The sequence below is a fragment of the Protomyctophum bolini genome (assembly GCF_963924005.1).
Source record: "Protomyctophum bolini genome assembly, chromosome: 22".
NCBI classification, from domain to species: Eukaryota; Metazoa; Chordata; class Actinopteri; order Myctophiformes; family Myctophidae; genus Protomyctophum; species Protomyctophum bolini.
In genome coordinates this window covers 4,499,405-4,515,828 of record NC_137883.1, presented here as the reverse complement: position 1 = coordinate 4,515,828, position 16,424 = coordinate 4,499,405, and the positions used below count along the sequence as shown (strand labels likewise).

Sequence of the window (16,424 nt, the reverse complement as noted above, 5' to 3'; positions counted from 1 at the left end):
GAGGTGGCCAATGGACTATGAACTGTCCATTTTCAGTTATCATGGTACCGGTGCTGTGTTCGTCTCAAGTACAGTACTATGATAACTGAAGATTGGCAGTGCCATCACAAACCCCCCGCCCCACTCGGCCCCCTCCTCTCGCTCGGCTTACTGTACGACTCAGCGGTCAGCAGGTAAACGACCACGCTCCGTGTAAAATGGGTCATGGAAACTGATCAACTTTGAGACAAAGAATCTGCCATCTTTAAATGGCAGCAATTTCTGGGTAACCTTTTTCATGCCTGTTGTTTGTTTTTATGTTGTATTTTTTTTAACCCATTTTAGGTGGGAAGTCCCCTTTTGGTGTTTTAAACATTGTTATAATTTAGCTATTGAAAAATAGCAGATCTACAAGCTCATAGCGCGCCACCGAGTGGCGCGCTACGAGCTTGTAGGTCTGCTATTGTTGAAAAGTCGTGAAAATGTGGCGCAAATTTGGAAACGTAGGTAGAAACATGGGTATTTCAGAAAACTGTCGTGATTTAGAAGACATTTAAATAAAATTTCGACGTCGGGCCCAAATGTTTTTTTTTTTGTGGCTTTTGCCTTTTTTGGGGGGTTTCTTTTTAGACAGTAGGCTGACAGGGAATGGGGAGAGAGATGGGGGTGACATGCAGTAAAGGCCGTCGGGATCGGGACTCGAACCTGCGGCCTCACTGCCAGACTGGATTACCAGCCACGGTGCCTGGGACCGCTGAGCCACGTCCCCAGGCCTTTATGTTGTATTTTGATATTATTGGTATATAGTATGTGTGCTGGCTCATTTCTGCATGTGTCTAAAGACGAGCGTTTTTGGTGATACTTTACTTTTTCTGTCTTTGGTGCGTTCAATTCATTCAATATTTAGTGTTACCAGAAGTAATGACTAATTCCTCGTCCCCATGCCCTTGGTCCCCGTTCCAGGATAATGTTGTAATGAGTTAGGAATGTGTTTTCAGACACCGAACTCACATCTTCTTGAACCCCTTTTGTGTTTTAAACATTGTTATAATTTAGCTATTGAAAAATAGCAGATCTACAAGTTCATAGCGTGCCTCCGAGTGGCGCGCTACGAGCTTGTTGGTCTGCTATTTTTGAAAAATCATGAAAATATTTATTTCAGAAAACTGGAGGATTTAGGAGAACTGAACAGAAATGTCCGTGTTCACCTATGTGTTGGTTAATGAGCACCAGTATATGACTGAGTACCAGTAGGGGCACTGTTGTGCCAGAAACAGAGAGTTGGGATAGTGCTGCACTGTTGCCTGCTAGAGAGAGAGAGAGAGAGATAAGTTGCACCACTCAGTTCACACGGGTGTGATTTTATTTAAGTTTCGAGGCCAGGCCTAAATGGGTTAACCTATACCTGATTAACGACATGTCTTGACATTTTCCTTTTCTCCCATTCCTTCCCAGGATTGAATTCCTCCGAAATATTAGAGCTTTCTTCCAGATTATGTTCAAGATGGAGACACAGAGACCGCTGGACGGCGAAAGGAAAGGCGGAGACAAGACCCTGATGACGTGCGTCGGAGTCGGTTACAGCAACATCAACAAAAGTATCCATTAAATGTATGTTTGTACAACTATGGTCACTTTGTGCCTTCTTTTTTTTTCACCCCTCACAATAACAATGCCCACTGCAGGAGGAACGTTTTTTTTATTGTTAAAATGAACATTCATAACAGTACCTTTTTTTTTTTTTTTTTTTTGGGTTGACAAACTTGTTAGGGTATATTCTATTGTGAAAACGACTAAGAAAATAATTCATCCAGCAGGTGTAATAAAATGATTCCCACCCCTCCCAAAAACATGTGAAATAATCATTCAAGTAGGGATGTCAAAACTCCATGATTGACTACCCCATGTGAGCTGTGAGTAAGCCTGCAGCCACAATCCATCTGTTTTTGTTGGGTAAGCCTGCTACTTGACGCTAATGTAATGTTGTTTAAAGAACACTACCGTACATGATTTCTGCCTGACAGGGAAATAAACCTGGTGCAACAGAGGTGTTGCATGTGTGACATCTAGTGGTTGAATGTTGTCTACATTATATATTTTTGAAAACACTCGAGTAGAACACACTCTTAACATGTGCGGTTCAGAGTTGAGACGAGATTCAGTCAGTCGTGAATACACAATTCCTTCAACTCTAATGACCTCTTCTTATTGGTGAATACCCCGTCTTAATATTAGAACACTTAGTATCATGTAATCCCGATTGTCATCCGTTATGTGTTATTAGAACAGTTGTGTTATTATAAGTTAAACACTTCTCATCATGTAATACTGATTGTCGTCTGCGTTGGCGTGAAGCTCCAGACTATTCCAGGTGTTTCTCATCAAGCAAATCGCCGATAATCAGTCGTCTCCACCACAGAGCAGCTTCAGGGCGTTGGCGTAATTACCAGACACTTCAGACTACAAAAGGGTGAATGCAAAGAAAATGTTATTGAAATAAACTATTCCATGACCACCTGAGATATTGAACATGAGCACCGAAGACATTAATATAATGCTCAATCCCGACATGAAGGCCAAAACACACTATGCATTTTACTTTTCCATTTAGTGTCCACTTTTAACTGGAAAGACCAACCACACCGCTCACAGTTGGAGCATATGTTTTTCCCCACATGCTGGAAGCAAGCCAAATAAGATGGTGAAAATGTGTCTTATTGAATCAGAATGATCTAAATTATAAATGATTATCTTTCGTTTAGTTTCAATGCAGAGCATATCGTTTGACTACCGGTAATTATTTTTAATTGATATATTATTATTTTTTTAGCCAGGAGCTTGAAATAACAGAAACATATTGATGTGTCCAGCACTGATCCCAAAAGGTGAAATGTTAATCAAGTGTAAATTGGGAACAGCAGACGTGTGCGAGACGCTGTCATTGCAGACGACATCCCTTCAGCCATGCTTCCAGTGTGTTTCAGGCCTAATAGTCCAGCAGTGGACAGATGGGAAAACTTAGTATATAGTATTTGTATTGGCCTAAAATATTGTCTATATACATACATTCATGAATCCACTTGCTTGCCGGTTGTCGGTATTGGGCAAATTTTTTTCTGGGGGTTTCTTGTGACCCTACCATTAACATCCTATATATATATACGGTATATGGCAAACTTTCCTTTAAAGGGACACTTCACCCTTTTTGCAAAAGAAAATATGTTAAAGACGTTTAGAAGCTTTAGATCACTTTCCTGGGGCTATTTATGTGTGTAATATGTGGTTTTAGATAGTAGCAGTGAGCCTGTTGTCTCTGATGTCATGGACACTGGTCTCACTACCTTCCTGGACTACAATTCCCATAATTATTTGGTGCACTGCTCCTCCTTGTGGATATAGGGGGAGAGCTGTCTTACTGAGACAACATGTAGTCCAGGAAGGAAGTGAGCCCAGTGTCCATGACATCAGAGACAACAGGCTCACTGCTACAATCTAAAATATCTAAAACCACATATGACACACATAAAGACCCCCAGGAAAGTGTTCTAAAGCTTCTAAACGTCATTAACATATATTTTTTTGCAAAAAGGGTGAAGTGTCCCTTTAAGTGACATGTCAAACTAGGGGTTTTTTTCTAGCTCTGGTCCATAGCTCCAATACCGTTTCATTTAGAGCTATGTTACCGATGACTTCCGGGGCTCGCATGAATGCAGACCAGCCTCTCGTCTTTAGCGTAAATAAAAAGAACGTTTGTGCTTCTCACCAAAACAAAGGCGGGTCGTGTCATTAGAAAGCCTTACTTTCCTTTAGTGGAAGCACTCTGAGCCCCCCCCCCCACCCCACCACACGTATTAAAAAAAGGTACTTTTTGGGCAGAAAGGGATTTTTTTTCCGCCACCACCGGAAGAAAAATATTCTGTATGAGGGGTTTCTCTTGGCAATATCGGTGGAGTAACTAAATGTTATTTTTCTGGTGGAAAAAAAATACTATATACCAAATTTCCAACTTTAAACAAACTGCCGGACTATAAGACAGACACAACGGGCTGAAGCCCACTGATTTTTGTGTGTGTGTGTGTGTGTGTGTGTGTGTGTGTGTGAGAGAGATATTGTGTACAGTACGTGTGCGCCGTGCTGACCTCTAACGCGGAGAAGAGAGAGCAGCCAAACAGCTTCTTGTACTCCGTTCTTATATCCAGTAAGTCCGTCTCTGAACGGCTGACCAGTATCCTGGTCAGAGTGGACTCCGTGGTCCCTGCACCCTGGAGACCGAGAACAACACAAGTTAACCCGTTCTGACCTGAGATCAGATTTAAAAAAAAAAAAAAGTCTTCCACATCCCGACAGTTTTCCATTCCGACCCGAGATCAGATTCTAAAAAAAATGTCTTCTACGTCAGTCGCGATTTTTCAAAAATAGCAGACCTACAAGCTCGTAGCGCGCCACTCGGTGGCGCGCTATGAGCTTGTAGATCTGCTACTTTTGAATATGTTGTTCCAGGGACGCCCCGCGGAAGCAACGCTTTGACTTAAAAAGGTTCGCTCTGGAGTCTGAAAGAATATATATTCAAAGATTTGCGGCACATTTTCACAATTTTTCAAAAATAGCAGATCTACAAGTTCATCTACAAGCAGTGGCGCGCTATGAGCTTGTAGATCTGCTATTTTTCAATAGCTAAAGTACAACATAATGCTTGGGTTCCCACCCCAAAAATGGGTTAAAAGAAAGGTTCTTCCTAAATTAAATGTTACCCTATATTCAGACTTTCACACAATGCAGAATGCTAAAAAAATAAATACCCTAACCCTAACTGTGATGTGACGCAAGGATGATTGTGATTCTGATTCTAATCGCATCAGTGACTTAAAAAGAAGTCAAAACGACCTGCAAGCCATTTAGAGCCGACGTAAAAAAATCTTCTAAATCCTGACCGTTTTTTTGAAATACCTAAATACCTATTGTTTCTATATCAGTGGTTCTCAATATTTCACGTCAAGGACCCAACCAAAATGATATGTATTTGGCGGCCGTACCCCCATTTGAAAATACGTTGTTTTCCGGGGGGAAAGTTATCAGTACTGCAAACGGCAACATCCGTTCATAATCACTCAAATTGGTGACACCTTTCCACCAACAATGTTACAGTCTTTCCTCAGAACAACAGCAGTATAGTAGTAGTAAGACCACGGCTTAACATTCCCTTCCACGCCACGAGAGAGAGCAATGGAACCATCTCTGTGGCTGAATGAATGCTGCAGCAGGAAAAAGACCGCAGCGTAACAATATGTGGATTTGATGTCGGGGAGAGAGTCACTGGTATTTAGGTGTTGGTTTGTGTGCTCTGCACTCTGCAGGGTTCAAAAGGTAGCCTGGAGATTTAATGCTTCAGCAAACAAAGTGTCATGTGACGTGAGGCTGGACACAAATAATGTATTTTCAACGGTCAAAGGAGAGTGTAATATGGTATTATTTAACCATTTTTAGACCCGAGAACTGCTTCGACAAAATGTCTTCTGAAAACCTCCGCTTCTATGTCAGTGGTTCGCTCTCAAAGAACATACATTCAAAGATCTGCGCCACATTTGCAGGATTTTTCAAAAATAGCAGCTCTGCAAGCTCGTAAAGCGGCACTCGGTGCCGCGCTATGAGCTTGTAGATCTGCTATTTTTCAATAGCTAAAGTATGACATAATGCTTAAAAACACCAAAAGGCGTTCCCCGTCCTGAATGATAACTACTATCAGTTCTCAATTATGTTTGCGCAGCACTCTCGTCAATGAATCGGGGTTTATATAACGGATAATCGAGATCGATGCCAAAACTTACTTTCATGGCCTTGAAAAGCCTCTCCGCCAGGTACGTAGGGACACTCTTTACACACTTGACTGTGGAAAGGCACAGAAAACAAGAGAGTTTTGCATACGTTTTCTTTTTAATAGTTCCCTGAAAGAAAAGAAAAAAAGCACCGCTGAAGAAGAGTCCTTACCAATGGCCACTAATAGCTTCTGCAGGTCACCGCCCATCTCACTTTCAATGCTCTCCTGCAGGGTCTTGTTGCTTATGCTTTTATATTCCACAAGCGCTGCATAAACATGGACATAAACATGGGCTTCATCGATACTGTATTATTTAGACTGATTTGTGGTGCGATATGTTCGTCAGAGTTACGGTCCCTTGCGCACGGAGTGCGTTTTTCGGGATTTTTAGCGACGCGTCGGTTTTCCGAAAAACGCGCCCGGTGTGCAAAGCACATTTATCGTCGGATACATTTGTCTCCAAAAACAAACAAAAAATAAGTCTACCTACTCTGTCGCAACTGAGGAACACTCCGATGGCACAGAATATCAATAAACTTGGCCTCATCTGTTCCCCACTTGTTCTCCCCTGCCTCGTACAGGGCCTGCGTTAGAAGGAGAAAGATATGAGTATATGCATGGATAAAAACTAAAAAAGAAAATAATGTACACAGTGGAAAACACAATTGGATGAAAATGGAATGTCTCACGAGGGTTCAGAGTATAAGTACGATTCAACGCACCCGGTCCACGTCTGACTCACACAAGGTTCCATGGGGCTGGGGTCACGCCCAGTGGGACGAAGTGAAATACTTTAACGAAGGGTTACGAAATACTACACGAGGCCATCATCATGGCCTCGCTTTAAGTGCCTTAACCCATTTATAGCTGAGGCCGATTCTACAAAGTGTCTTCTAAATCGTGACAGTTTTCAGAACAAAAACCTTTGTCAGCGGTGCTCAACTTTTTCATGTCAAGGACCACCCGGAATTATCTGTATTTGGCCGCGACCGGCATCTGAAAATATGTTTGTTCCAGGGACCAGGGACCCCCAGAAGCAAAGATTTGAAGAAAACAAAAAAAACCCCAGAAGCAAAAAATGTTCGCTCTGAAAGAATATATACCGGTATTCAAAGATTTGCACCTCATTTTCACGGGAACATCACATTTTTCAAAAGAATTGCTGATCTACAAGCTTGTAGATCTGCTCATTTTCAACAGCTAAAGTATAACATAATGCGCTCACTACTGGGGGCTAACATAATAAGTCATGAGTGATAAAAATGTGTTAATATTTGTTTTAACCGTATTTTTCACATTCTAATGAATCAATTCACAGTAGACTGACACAATGCAATGTGTCTACACAATTCGCTATTTAGATTATTCTAACTATACAGTTATAGGCCTATATCTAGCTCTGGTCCATAATAACGTTACAAGGAGCTGTGAGAAGAATTCAGAGCGACAGTGTTGTGCCTCTGGATGGTGCTGCAGTGTCTGGAGTGTTTTCATCATTAAAATGTGACTCTCTAAAATAGCACTTAACCCATTTTGACCTGAGAACGATTCTATACAAAAGGCCTTCTAAATCCTGACCGTTTTCTGAAAAACGATATCGTTCTCAAAAATTGTCACGTCAAGGACCCCCAGAATTATCTGTATTTTGCAGCCGACCCCATCTGAAAATATGTTGTTCCAGGGGACCCCCCCCCCCCAGAAGTAAAGATTTTAGTTAAAAACGTTCGCCCTGAAAGAATATATATTCAAAGACTCGCGCCACGTTTTCATGATTTTTCAAAAAAATAGCAGACCTACAAAAATAGCTAAAGTTCCCACCCAGAATGGGTTAAACCCCACGGCAATTATCCCGTTTTCCATTTAGCTTCGCCTCTTCCACATAGTGGATGGTTATTACTTTAGTCTGTGGCCGATTTCACCTTAGCATCTTCCTTGGCTTTGGCGACGTCCACACTGGTGCTTTCATCTCTCTTGCCCTACAAAAGGAAAGGAGGGATCACAACCGTGATGATGGTGGTGGTACTGTACGTTCCTTACTGTAATTCTACAGTACAGATGAGAATTTTTTTTTTTTTGCATTGCTTCATGACGTAAATGAATATCACCTAAAGAAGTTGTGTTTCTCTGACCTCTCCAGTCTATAGGCCACTCACAGAAAAGTATTGCCAAGTCAATTGTACATGCTGAACTTGTGTATACAGTATCTCTCATAGCTGTGCTAACATAATTCAGAAACAGCTCTCTCTCTCCATGGAAATCCATTCTGCACATTCTTTGGCTGAGAGTGGAGAAGCAGTCAAGTCAAACTGTCAAGTCAAAAAAACGATATGGCTTTGCCTTTGACAGTGTACGACGGTTACGCATCTTTATTCGTCTACCGTTGTATGATGCATTATGGTAAAATATACATAATTCGTTTTTTTTTTTAATTGAATTTTAACTTTTCCAAAATGCGACGTGAAGATGCAAAGCAGGGCTCCAGATTAACGGCGTCCCGACGTCCCGGGGACTGTAAAATATCTATTTGGGACGTAAATGTATCTCATCCGGGACGGTTTCGGGACGAGAGGAGTTTTTACACTGAAAATGCGCATGCACTCCCGTCAACCAATGCTCTGTCGGACCAAAGTATGCCTCCCGTTGACAACAACAACAACGCACACACTACATTCACCCAACGGAATCATAGGAATTATATTGCTTTTGCCCCGTGGATGAGACATTTAGATTGAAAAACTATCGGTTGGAAGCGTGGATCAGACCATGGTTGTGTGCCACAGAAAGGTTCCATATGGACATGGGGCTACACTACACCAACGTTTAACGTTAGCTTCCATGCTAGGCTTGTTAGCTGGCGTCGACATTAAATAATATGTTGGTATATAATCATCTGAAGCAACAGATGTTTTCTAATGCTCAGATTGTTCTGGAATTGCTGCCCCAACACTGTGGAATGCACACACCAAAACGCTCTCATTCCACAGTTTTTATTGATTGTATTTATTATTATTATTTATTGATCCTTCGTCTTAGTATTCCCCCTAATAAAGTAGTTTTTATTTGTTTTCTCATGCCAACCATGTAATAGACATTTGAGTATTCATATACCTGCATTGCTGCACGTTATCTGTTTGTCTTGATCAAGTAGCCTACACCAAAATAACAAAATCCATTTGAAAATAAAAGTCACTGTTCTCAGGTCGAATATGCGATTAAAATGTGATTAATTTAGATTAATTAATTACACAGCCTCTGATTAATTCGATTAACATTTTTAACCAAGCCCTATTTTTCATCTGGGAGCATTTTGACTAAATCAGTGTATCTACAGAAGAAACATGAAGCCAAACAATTAATGTACTGCATGTATTCAATACATGCAGTACATTATTTGTTTGGCTTAATTGTATTTCTATTACAATAGGAATACAGTTATTAATTTCACAATTTGAGTGGTGCTTTTTGTACATTTTTTTCCCGGGACGGTATACATTTACTTCGGGACGGTTCAAATTGTATTTTGGGACGGTTCCGGGACAGTGGTGAAAAAAGTAAATCTGGAGCCCTGATGCAAAGAATACAGTCTACCGTTCATTGCCGATGGGAGCCAGCGACATGAAGATGCAAAGATGCATCCGACGTTTGTAGCTGCTGCAAAGCTATACAAATTGAAGCCGAGCTGGTAGATGCAAAGCTACAAAACTGTAGCTGCAGTGAACACGCGTCACTACGGACGCACGCTGGATGACGTCAAAGAATAGATATAAAGATACAAAGCGACAGATGTCCTGCGATCTTTGCACCATGTCTTGTGTGAACGCAGCATGATCAATTAACCAACCTGAGATCAGATTCTAAAAATGTCCTTCTACATCCTGACAGTTTTCTGAAAAAAGCCATGTTTCTATTATGTCAGTCGTTCTTCGATTTTTCAAAAATAGCAGATCTACAAGCTCGTATAGATCTGCTATTTTTCAATCGTTTTTTTTTTTTTTTTTCAAAATATAAAATGGAAACTAAATAAAAAATACGCTATGACGACAAAAACTAAGAGTAAATATACCGGTACTGAGAATTTCGTCAACAAATAAAAACTAGACTAAAATGTTAGGAAGGGACTGTTGGACATTTGGAGATCCAGTACAAGTAATTTTACACTTTGGTTGCATGCTGAAAATAGCCGATCTACAAGCTGCGACGCGTTGCGAGCGTTGTAGATCGGCTATTTTCATCAAGCGTAAAAACAGTCACTACGACGGCATCAAGGCCCGCCAAAATACATTGTAGTCGACTAAATCAACTGTATAGATTTCGTAGACTATAAAATCCTATGATATTTAGTCGACTAAAACTAGACTAACACGAAGACATTCCGGGTGACTGAAATGTGGCTGAAACTAAATGAAAACTATTCAAGAGACTATGACTAAAACAAAAATTGAAATGTGCTGCCAGACAACGACAACAATGTGACACGTACCTCGGCTAAAACGAGCAGAGTTTTACCGTAGTCCCCGGATACCTCCGAAGTGAAATCGTGACTTAACGATCTGCCCGTTTCTAAGGATGAGACAAAACACAACACAGAATGTCAGTGTAACAATAGTCTAAATAAACATGCAAATACCTAGAAGTATATCAGTCCACATGCACAAGTAAGACGTGCGGACGTGGGAAGCGAACGCAGCTCATAAATTTAGTGGGGTTTTTTTTTTTTTTTTTTTTTATTTCTTTACATTTTTTTTTAAGTTTCTTTAAAAATAAAATGTGTACGTTTTTTTTTTTTAGGTTAAGTTTGTGTGTGTGTGTGTGTGTGTGTGTGTGTGAGATACACACACACACACAAGACATGCATGTTCTGCTAGGTCTCATAGTATAGTTAGTGCTCATTGCGTTCACAATGACCACACACACGTGCCCATGGAAGGGGGTAAAAAACCCACTATTGTCACCATCGTATTTGCAGAAATATAATGTGAATAATATACTAACCTGCCAGGTATGCTTCAGACAGGGCTTTGATTTGTCTGTTGGATCTTGAGGCAAATATTTCAGTCAGAATACTTTCTGTGGTCCCAGCTCCCTATAAAACACAAATAACTATCCTCTTCATGCTTTTCCAATACAAAACCAGTAGTAGTAGTATTAACGAATACCAAACGACTCGCCCCTTTTACCAACTCGCCCCGGGCGTAGAGCCGGCGGAACATGCGCGGCCTGGTATTCCTTATATTCTTTATATTTTTTATCCCACGATTTTGTAACCCATTTTTCACCCCTGTGTCAATCATCTACTGTGATCCTGGGCTCTACACACCCTCCGCCAACCTGGGGAGAGCAACGGACTTAACTCATGCTTCCTTCATGCTTGAGTGTCCAAGTTGCTCCTTTACACCTGACAGGGGGGAGTTTCCCTGGTTGGACGTAGCGCGTGGAAGGAACACGTTATTCCAACAGGTTCCTTTCCCCTCCATCAGGCGCCCCGGCCGGCCAGGGGGAGGCAGTTTAGAGACCAGGATTACTGCATGTTTTTGTGAGGGTACCTACCCTATGGCCTGGTATTCCTAAAGTAACCCAAGTAAATGATGCTTCAACGGTTAAACCTAACCTTATTCCTAACCTCAACCTCAGTAAAACTATGCCTATACCTAACCTTAACCCCAGTAAAACTATGCCTAACCCTAACGTTATTTCTAACCTTATTCTCAGTAAAAAAAATAAAAAATAAAGAATGCATGAATGGCGAGATGGTTTAGGGGGCGACCGTACCCGATGTTAATACGGTAAAGATTATTAATAAAGATTATTCACAGTGAAAGTCGTGTTGGAGCTCCTCATTATAAAATGCTACCTTTCGTACAATAAAAAAAAAACGCTTGGAATGTTTTTTTATCTGTGGCACCCTGGTGGATAAGCGTTCCATGTAGGACACAATGACATGAAAATAATAGCAACTTCATAAGCATATAATAGAACTAGGATGCGTTCCTAGTCAGTTGCCATAGTATATATATACACTATACACAACCTGCTTGATTGATGCTCTGCAGTTTTAACTGCTACTCCAACAACACGTCTTGTGCATAATATTATATCATACACATTTCATCATATATATACGGTATATAATATATATATATATCATACGCTATTTCGCACTGCCAATATTGATATTTTATTTGTTGTTCTGCTGTGTTAGTTTATTTCCTTCTTTTCCTCTTTTTTCTTGAAACATATGGCACTTGCACCTGTGAACCTGTGATGTGAAGTTGAGTTGACATACTAATGGTGGCCATTTTGTACCATGTCTTCCGCCCAACTGAATATGGCGTGAGAGGAAAATAGTCACCGTGTGCACACAAAACACACTCACTTTGACCTCGTCATCGATTATACGATCATGTACCTGGGTGGCTTTAATGATCTCTCTACAGTCGTACACATCGGCGGGTGTCGCCAAGGCAACGAGCAGTTCCTCAAAGTCTCCGTGGGTGTCACCTTCCAAGTCAGCTACTAAAGCCTGAGAGAGAGAGAGAGAGAGAGAATATGTATTTACATGTATTCTGTATACATTCCGGCTGCACCTATAAGCCCTGAGGTATACCTGCTTGTGCATTGTGTCGCGCAACAGGAATAACCGATCTACAAGCTCATGTGTCGCAGCGTGACCATTTTGGGGCTTGTGGATTGACTATTTTCTGTGCATCACTCAGGCTAAGGAACATATATCTGCATTGCTTTGTATAACTACTTTGTAATGCAACTACTTCAACCGCTACATACAATTGTACACTCTCCATACCTCTATTATTCTTTGATACTTCCATCCAGGTTTAATTTTGGTACAGTAAGTGCATTGCCCACTTTTCACATCAACTCCATCTATCTATCTATCTATCTTTTAAGTTATTGTTACGTTGTATTTAAAGGGACACTTCACCCTTTGAGCAAAATAATATATATCAATGACCTTTATAAGATTTAGAACCCTTTCCTGGCGTCAGTTGACACTTGATAATCTAAAATATCTAAAACCAGAGATTACACAAAAGAATAACGCCAGGACAGTGTTCTGAATCTTATAAAGGTCATTATTGGTATATTATGTTTTTGCTAAAAGGGTGAAGTGTCCCTTTAAGCCTGTTGTAAGGTGTCCATGTCAGATTGGTTGTAGAGATGTTTATTTTGTAGTCCTGCGTGCTTTATAATCTTGCCAAACCTCTCCCGTCACTGGGCTGTTTTCAAACTCCCCTGCATGTTATGTATACTTATTGTATCTGGCAAAGAGATTGTTGATAGTTACTATTCTTACTAAATGGCTAAATAAAGATAAATAAACCCAAGTAATAGTATTATTAATGTATACCCTTCCTGTGGCCTTCAGATAGGCATTGGCAATAACCTGGCGCTGAGCATTGCTTCTTTGGGCCAAGACTTCAATCAGTTTATCTTCTGAGGTTCCTAGATAGAGAGGACAGAGAACGAAAACAAAGCAGTCTTTAAAACTCTCTACATATAGCTCATTATCGCCACACGGTAGAATACACTCTGGAATTCAGCCTACGTTTGTCTGTCACAGACATTTGCAATATTTTTGAGTGGTGCAACCACTCCCTTACGGAGCTGTGTGTGTGGCTGGCTGGCTGGGTCCCTGGGTATGAGCACAAAAATAGCATGGTTGTTTTTCACCACTTCGCGTGTGCAACCTAAAGGCCTATTCATAGTCTGGATTTTCGGTGGTGAGGTGACCACCGCTCCGGTGGTGAGGTGACCACCGGAGCTGAAATAACGTTGAGCGGTGGTGAGTAAAAACTCTTCGGCTCGTGACAGTACAGTACAGTGTACAGTAGAGGGACCCCCACACGGTAAAGGTCCCCACACACAGAGCGCAAATTCAGATTTTTAAGCGGCGTTTCTCCATCGGTTTTCCGAAAAAACGCGGCCGGTGCTGTGCAACCACCTTAACTCTGTCATTTCTCAACCGTTTCGGACATGGGGCGGCTCGCCGGAATCGTCCCGGCCCCCTGGGGCGCGTTCCTGTGGGGCTGGAACTTCCGGGCACCCCCCGGGGACCCCCACACGGAGTTGCACCACTCACTTCACACGGGTGTGATTTTATTGCCGAATAAACAGAAAGATAACTCTTTTAACTGTAATTGTTTTCTCCATACCAATGCCCTCTATGGCATTCTTCAGAGTATCCACGTCCTCTTCTGCTTTGAAGTCTGCTTTATCCTTGACAGTCCCTCTGTTGGACTGATGGCGAACGCGACAACAAACAGGCTCAGTCACAATAACGAAATAACAAACTTAACAATACATTGTGATTTTAACCTCTTTAACAACTTACCGTTACTGTCAATGAGGAGGGGTCGTCTAACAGCAGTTCCAAGTCATCCTGCAATAGGCCAGCAAATTATTGCAATCACATATGAATTATGAAACTATAGGAGTGATAGATTATTGCCTATAGGGCTAGTAGTAGGCCTATATACCCTATAGGCTACTATCTACAGCCTACTATTACAATATTATACGTAGGTAATGTAATGCTACTGCATGTAATGCTAACTTCAATATGTAATACACTTCTGATTCCGAACAATTTATGCCATTTGTAGATGTTGTGTGCAGGCCTATATATCCCTCACCCAAACAGACATTCTTCCTTATGGGTCCAGTCAACCTGGGGAAGAGAGAGAGAAAGTAAAGAGGAGACTGCGTTGCATTGCAAATAAAGGAACAAGCTCCTTCCCCATACAGCAAAGTATAAAAGAAGCAAGCTAAAAAAGAGAGAAAAAAATCTCTAAAAGTAGACAGCGACAACTATATATAGTATACACACAAAGATAGATAGGCTTACCGAACGCAAGAAATCACAATAGTCGGTTTGCCAGCAGGGTGGGAGATTGAAAAGATTGAATCGCAGCGAGAAAGGGAACCTCTTTAGCGGAGTTGTGAAGGCAACGCCCAGGTCATCAGCTCTACGGGATTACGGGAAATGAAATCACAAAGGAGGTTTTTTCCCAAACCAAACTCCTCCTGATCAGACTAGGCAGTCAGTCAGAGCTCTACTCCAATCCAATACAATCTCCACAGAACTCAACGAGCATGAGATGACTACAGTGGTAACCGTACAGATAACATTTTATATTGAAATACATTAAGTTTTCGGGGGCGGGGCATAGCTTGAAGTTGGACAGTCTGTAGTTAAACAACGTATTGTATTATTATGTATTATCAATGGGACGGGCGTCATAGCAAATTTGTCTATAACCAGAGTAGAATGTGTCTGTGTGGTGTGTGTGTGGGCGCTGTCCACATTCCACAACAGCAACTACCAATGGGAGAAGCTCTCAACAGTTCCCGGAACTCGCTGCATGTGTGACGGTAGCGACTATAGCGAGTGACAGTAGACATGCATGCACTTTAAAAGCAGGTAAGATTAAGAACGTTTAAGATTTTAGATTGTAGCAATCATCAATGCATCAATAAACATGTTCTTCTTCCTACTATGCAGGTGTGGTCACATGGCTGGTCTGAGGAACGCAGCCATGCACTTCTTTTCGCAGATAAGTAAGGGGCAGATAATAAAGTGATTTATAAAAAAGAAAATCACAGACAGTCAGAACATCAAAGGTTTCATGGCAGTGATGTTGTCAAGGCTCATTGGCCCCAACACTTGCTTTTGACACAGTGACTTCAGTGATGATGATAACTCATTAACCCCTAAATAAAATAACAATAAAAATGATAAAATGTTACACTTTCAGAGTTTAATTGACACTTCTAACAAGGGCATTAGAAACATTTTTGGCCAAAAGGCATAATTAAAAACACATGTTTATGATTTTACGATTTGTCATCTCACCATGTGATTCCCTAATCTTCAGTCCACCAACCAATTTGATTGATTGATTTGATTGAATCATCACCTGCCCATGCCCTGATCGAGTCACTTGTTGAGACCTACAGGGCTCCAGACTTGCGCCACCCTTTATCCCCTTATCCCTAAACTTATTTTACTATTTTGAAAAACATTTTAAAATAGTTCAACTAGCCGATCTCACACCGAGACATTGTGAGCTTGTAGATCGGCTATTTTCGAACTATTTTAAAATAGTAAAAAATGGCAAATTAGTTTAGGGATAAGGGTTAAGGGGTGGCGCAAGATATAGCCCACAGTCTATTCAGCATTTTCTGTTTTATTATTAAATTAGAACAAATATACTCACACCTTTTATAAAAAAAAATAATAATAAGTGACAGAACAGCTAATTTAAAGCCCAGGCAAGACCTAGCTGTTATATAAGGCTAGCTCTTAATGTTTTTCTGGTTTTTATTGTCTACCTATTTTGTATGTCTGACAAAAATGTGCAAGCCAGCATGGCAATGACCCCTGGTGGTCACAACAGCAATAACAGCCGGAGGTCAGGAGTTAGTGGGCTGAACATTTTAAAAATATAACATTCTTTAAATCACTTTTCAAAAGCCTGTATGGTTGTATGTAGGCCTGTTGCTGCTTTTGTCCAATTGAGGACGACACAGACCATAGAATAAAAATACAGGCACCCTGACGACTGACTACAGTACAGTCAGAATGAAACGGGACAGGAGTTAGGCTACTGTG

At 41.0% G+C, this 16,424-nt stretch overlaps 2 protein-coding genes across 3 annotated transcripts in view; one reads left to right on the top strand and one right to left on the bottom strand.

Annotated features, from left to right (window-relative positions):
- The window catches only part of rcl1 (RNA terminal phosphate cyclase-like 1), a 106,779-nt gene that overhangs the window by 21,287 nt on the left and 69,068 nt on the right, over positions 1 to 16,424 (top strand). The window contains exon 9 of the mRNA XM_080756529.1: positions 1,435 to 1,588. Coding sequence (XP_080612655.1) covers positions 1,435 to 1,588 — 154 coding nt within the window. The remainder of the gene's footprint in view (positions 1 to 1,434; positions 1,589 to 16,424) is intronic.
- Positions 1,584 to 14,869, bottom strand: anxa3b (annexin A3b). Of its 2 annotated transcripts, XM_080756532.1 has the most exons (15): positions 14,716 to 14,868; positions 14,658 to 14,685; positions 14,446 to 14,480; positions 14,145 to 14,192; positions 13,966 to 14,050; positions 13,161 to 13,255; positions 12,201 to 12,314; positions 10,787 to 10,877; positions 10,275 to 10,354; positions 7,714 to 7,770; positions 6,285 to 6,378; positions 5,965 to 6,060; positions 5,805 to 5,863; positions 4,119 to 4,241; positions 1,584 to 2,439 (listed from the first exon to the last, which is right to left on the bottom strand). In XM_080756532.1, exons 3-15 carry the CDS (start codon positions 14,455 to 14,457, stop codon positions 2,380 to 2,382), a joined length of 1,014 nt encoding a protein of 337 aa, XP_080612658.1. In that variant the 5' UTR covers positions 14,458 to 14,480; positions 14,658 to 14,685; positions 14,716 to 14,868; the 3' UTR covers positions 1,584 to 2,379. The 2 variants fall into 2 exon arrangements, with proteins under 2 accessions (XP_080612658.1, XP_080612657.1); XM_080756531.1 differs by having other exon boundaries at positions 14,658 to 14,869.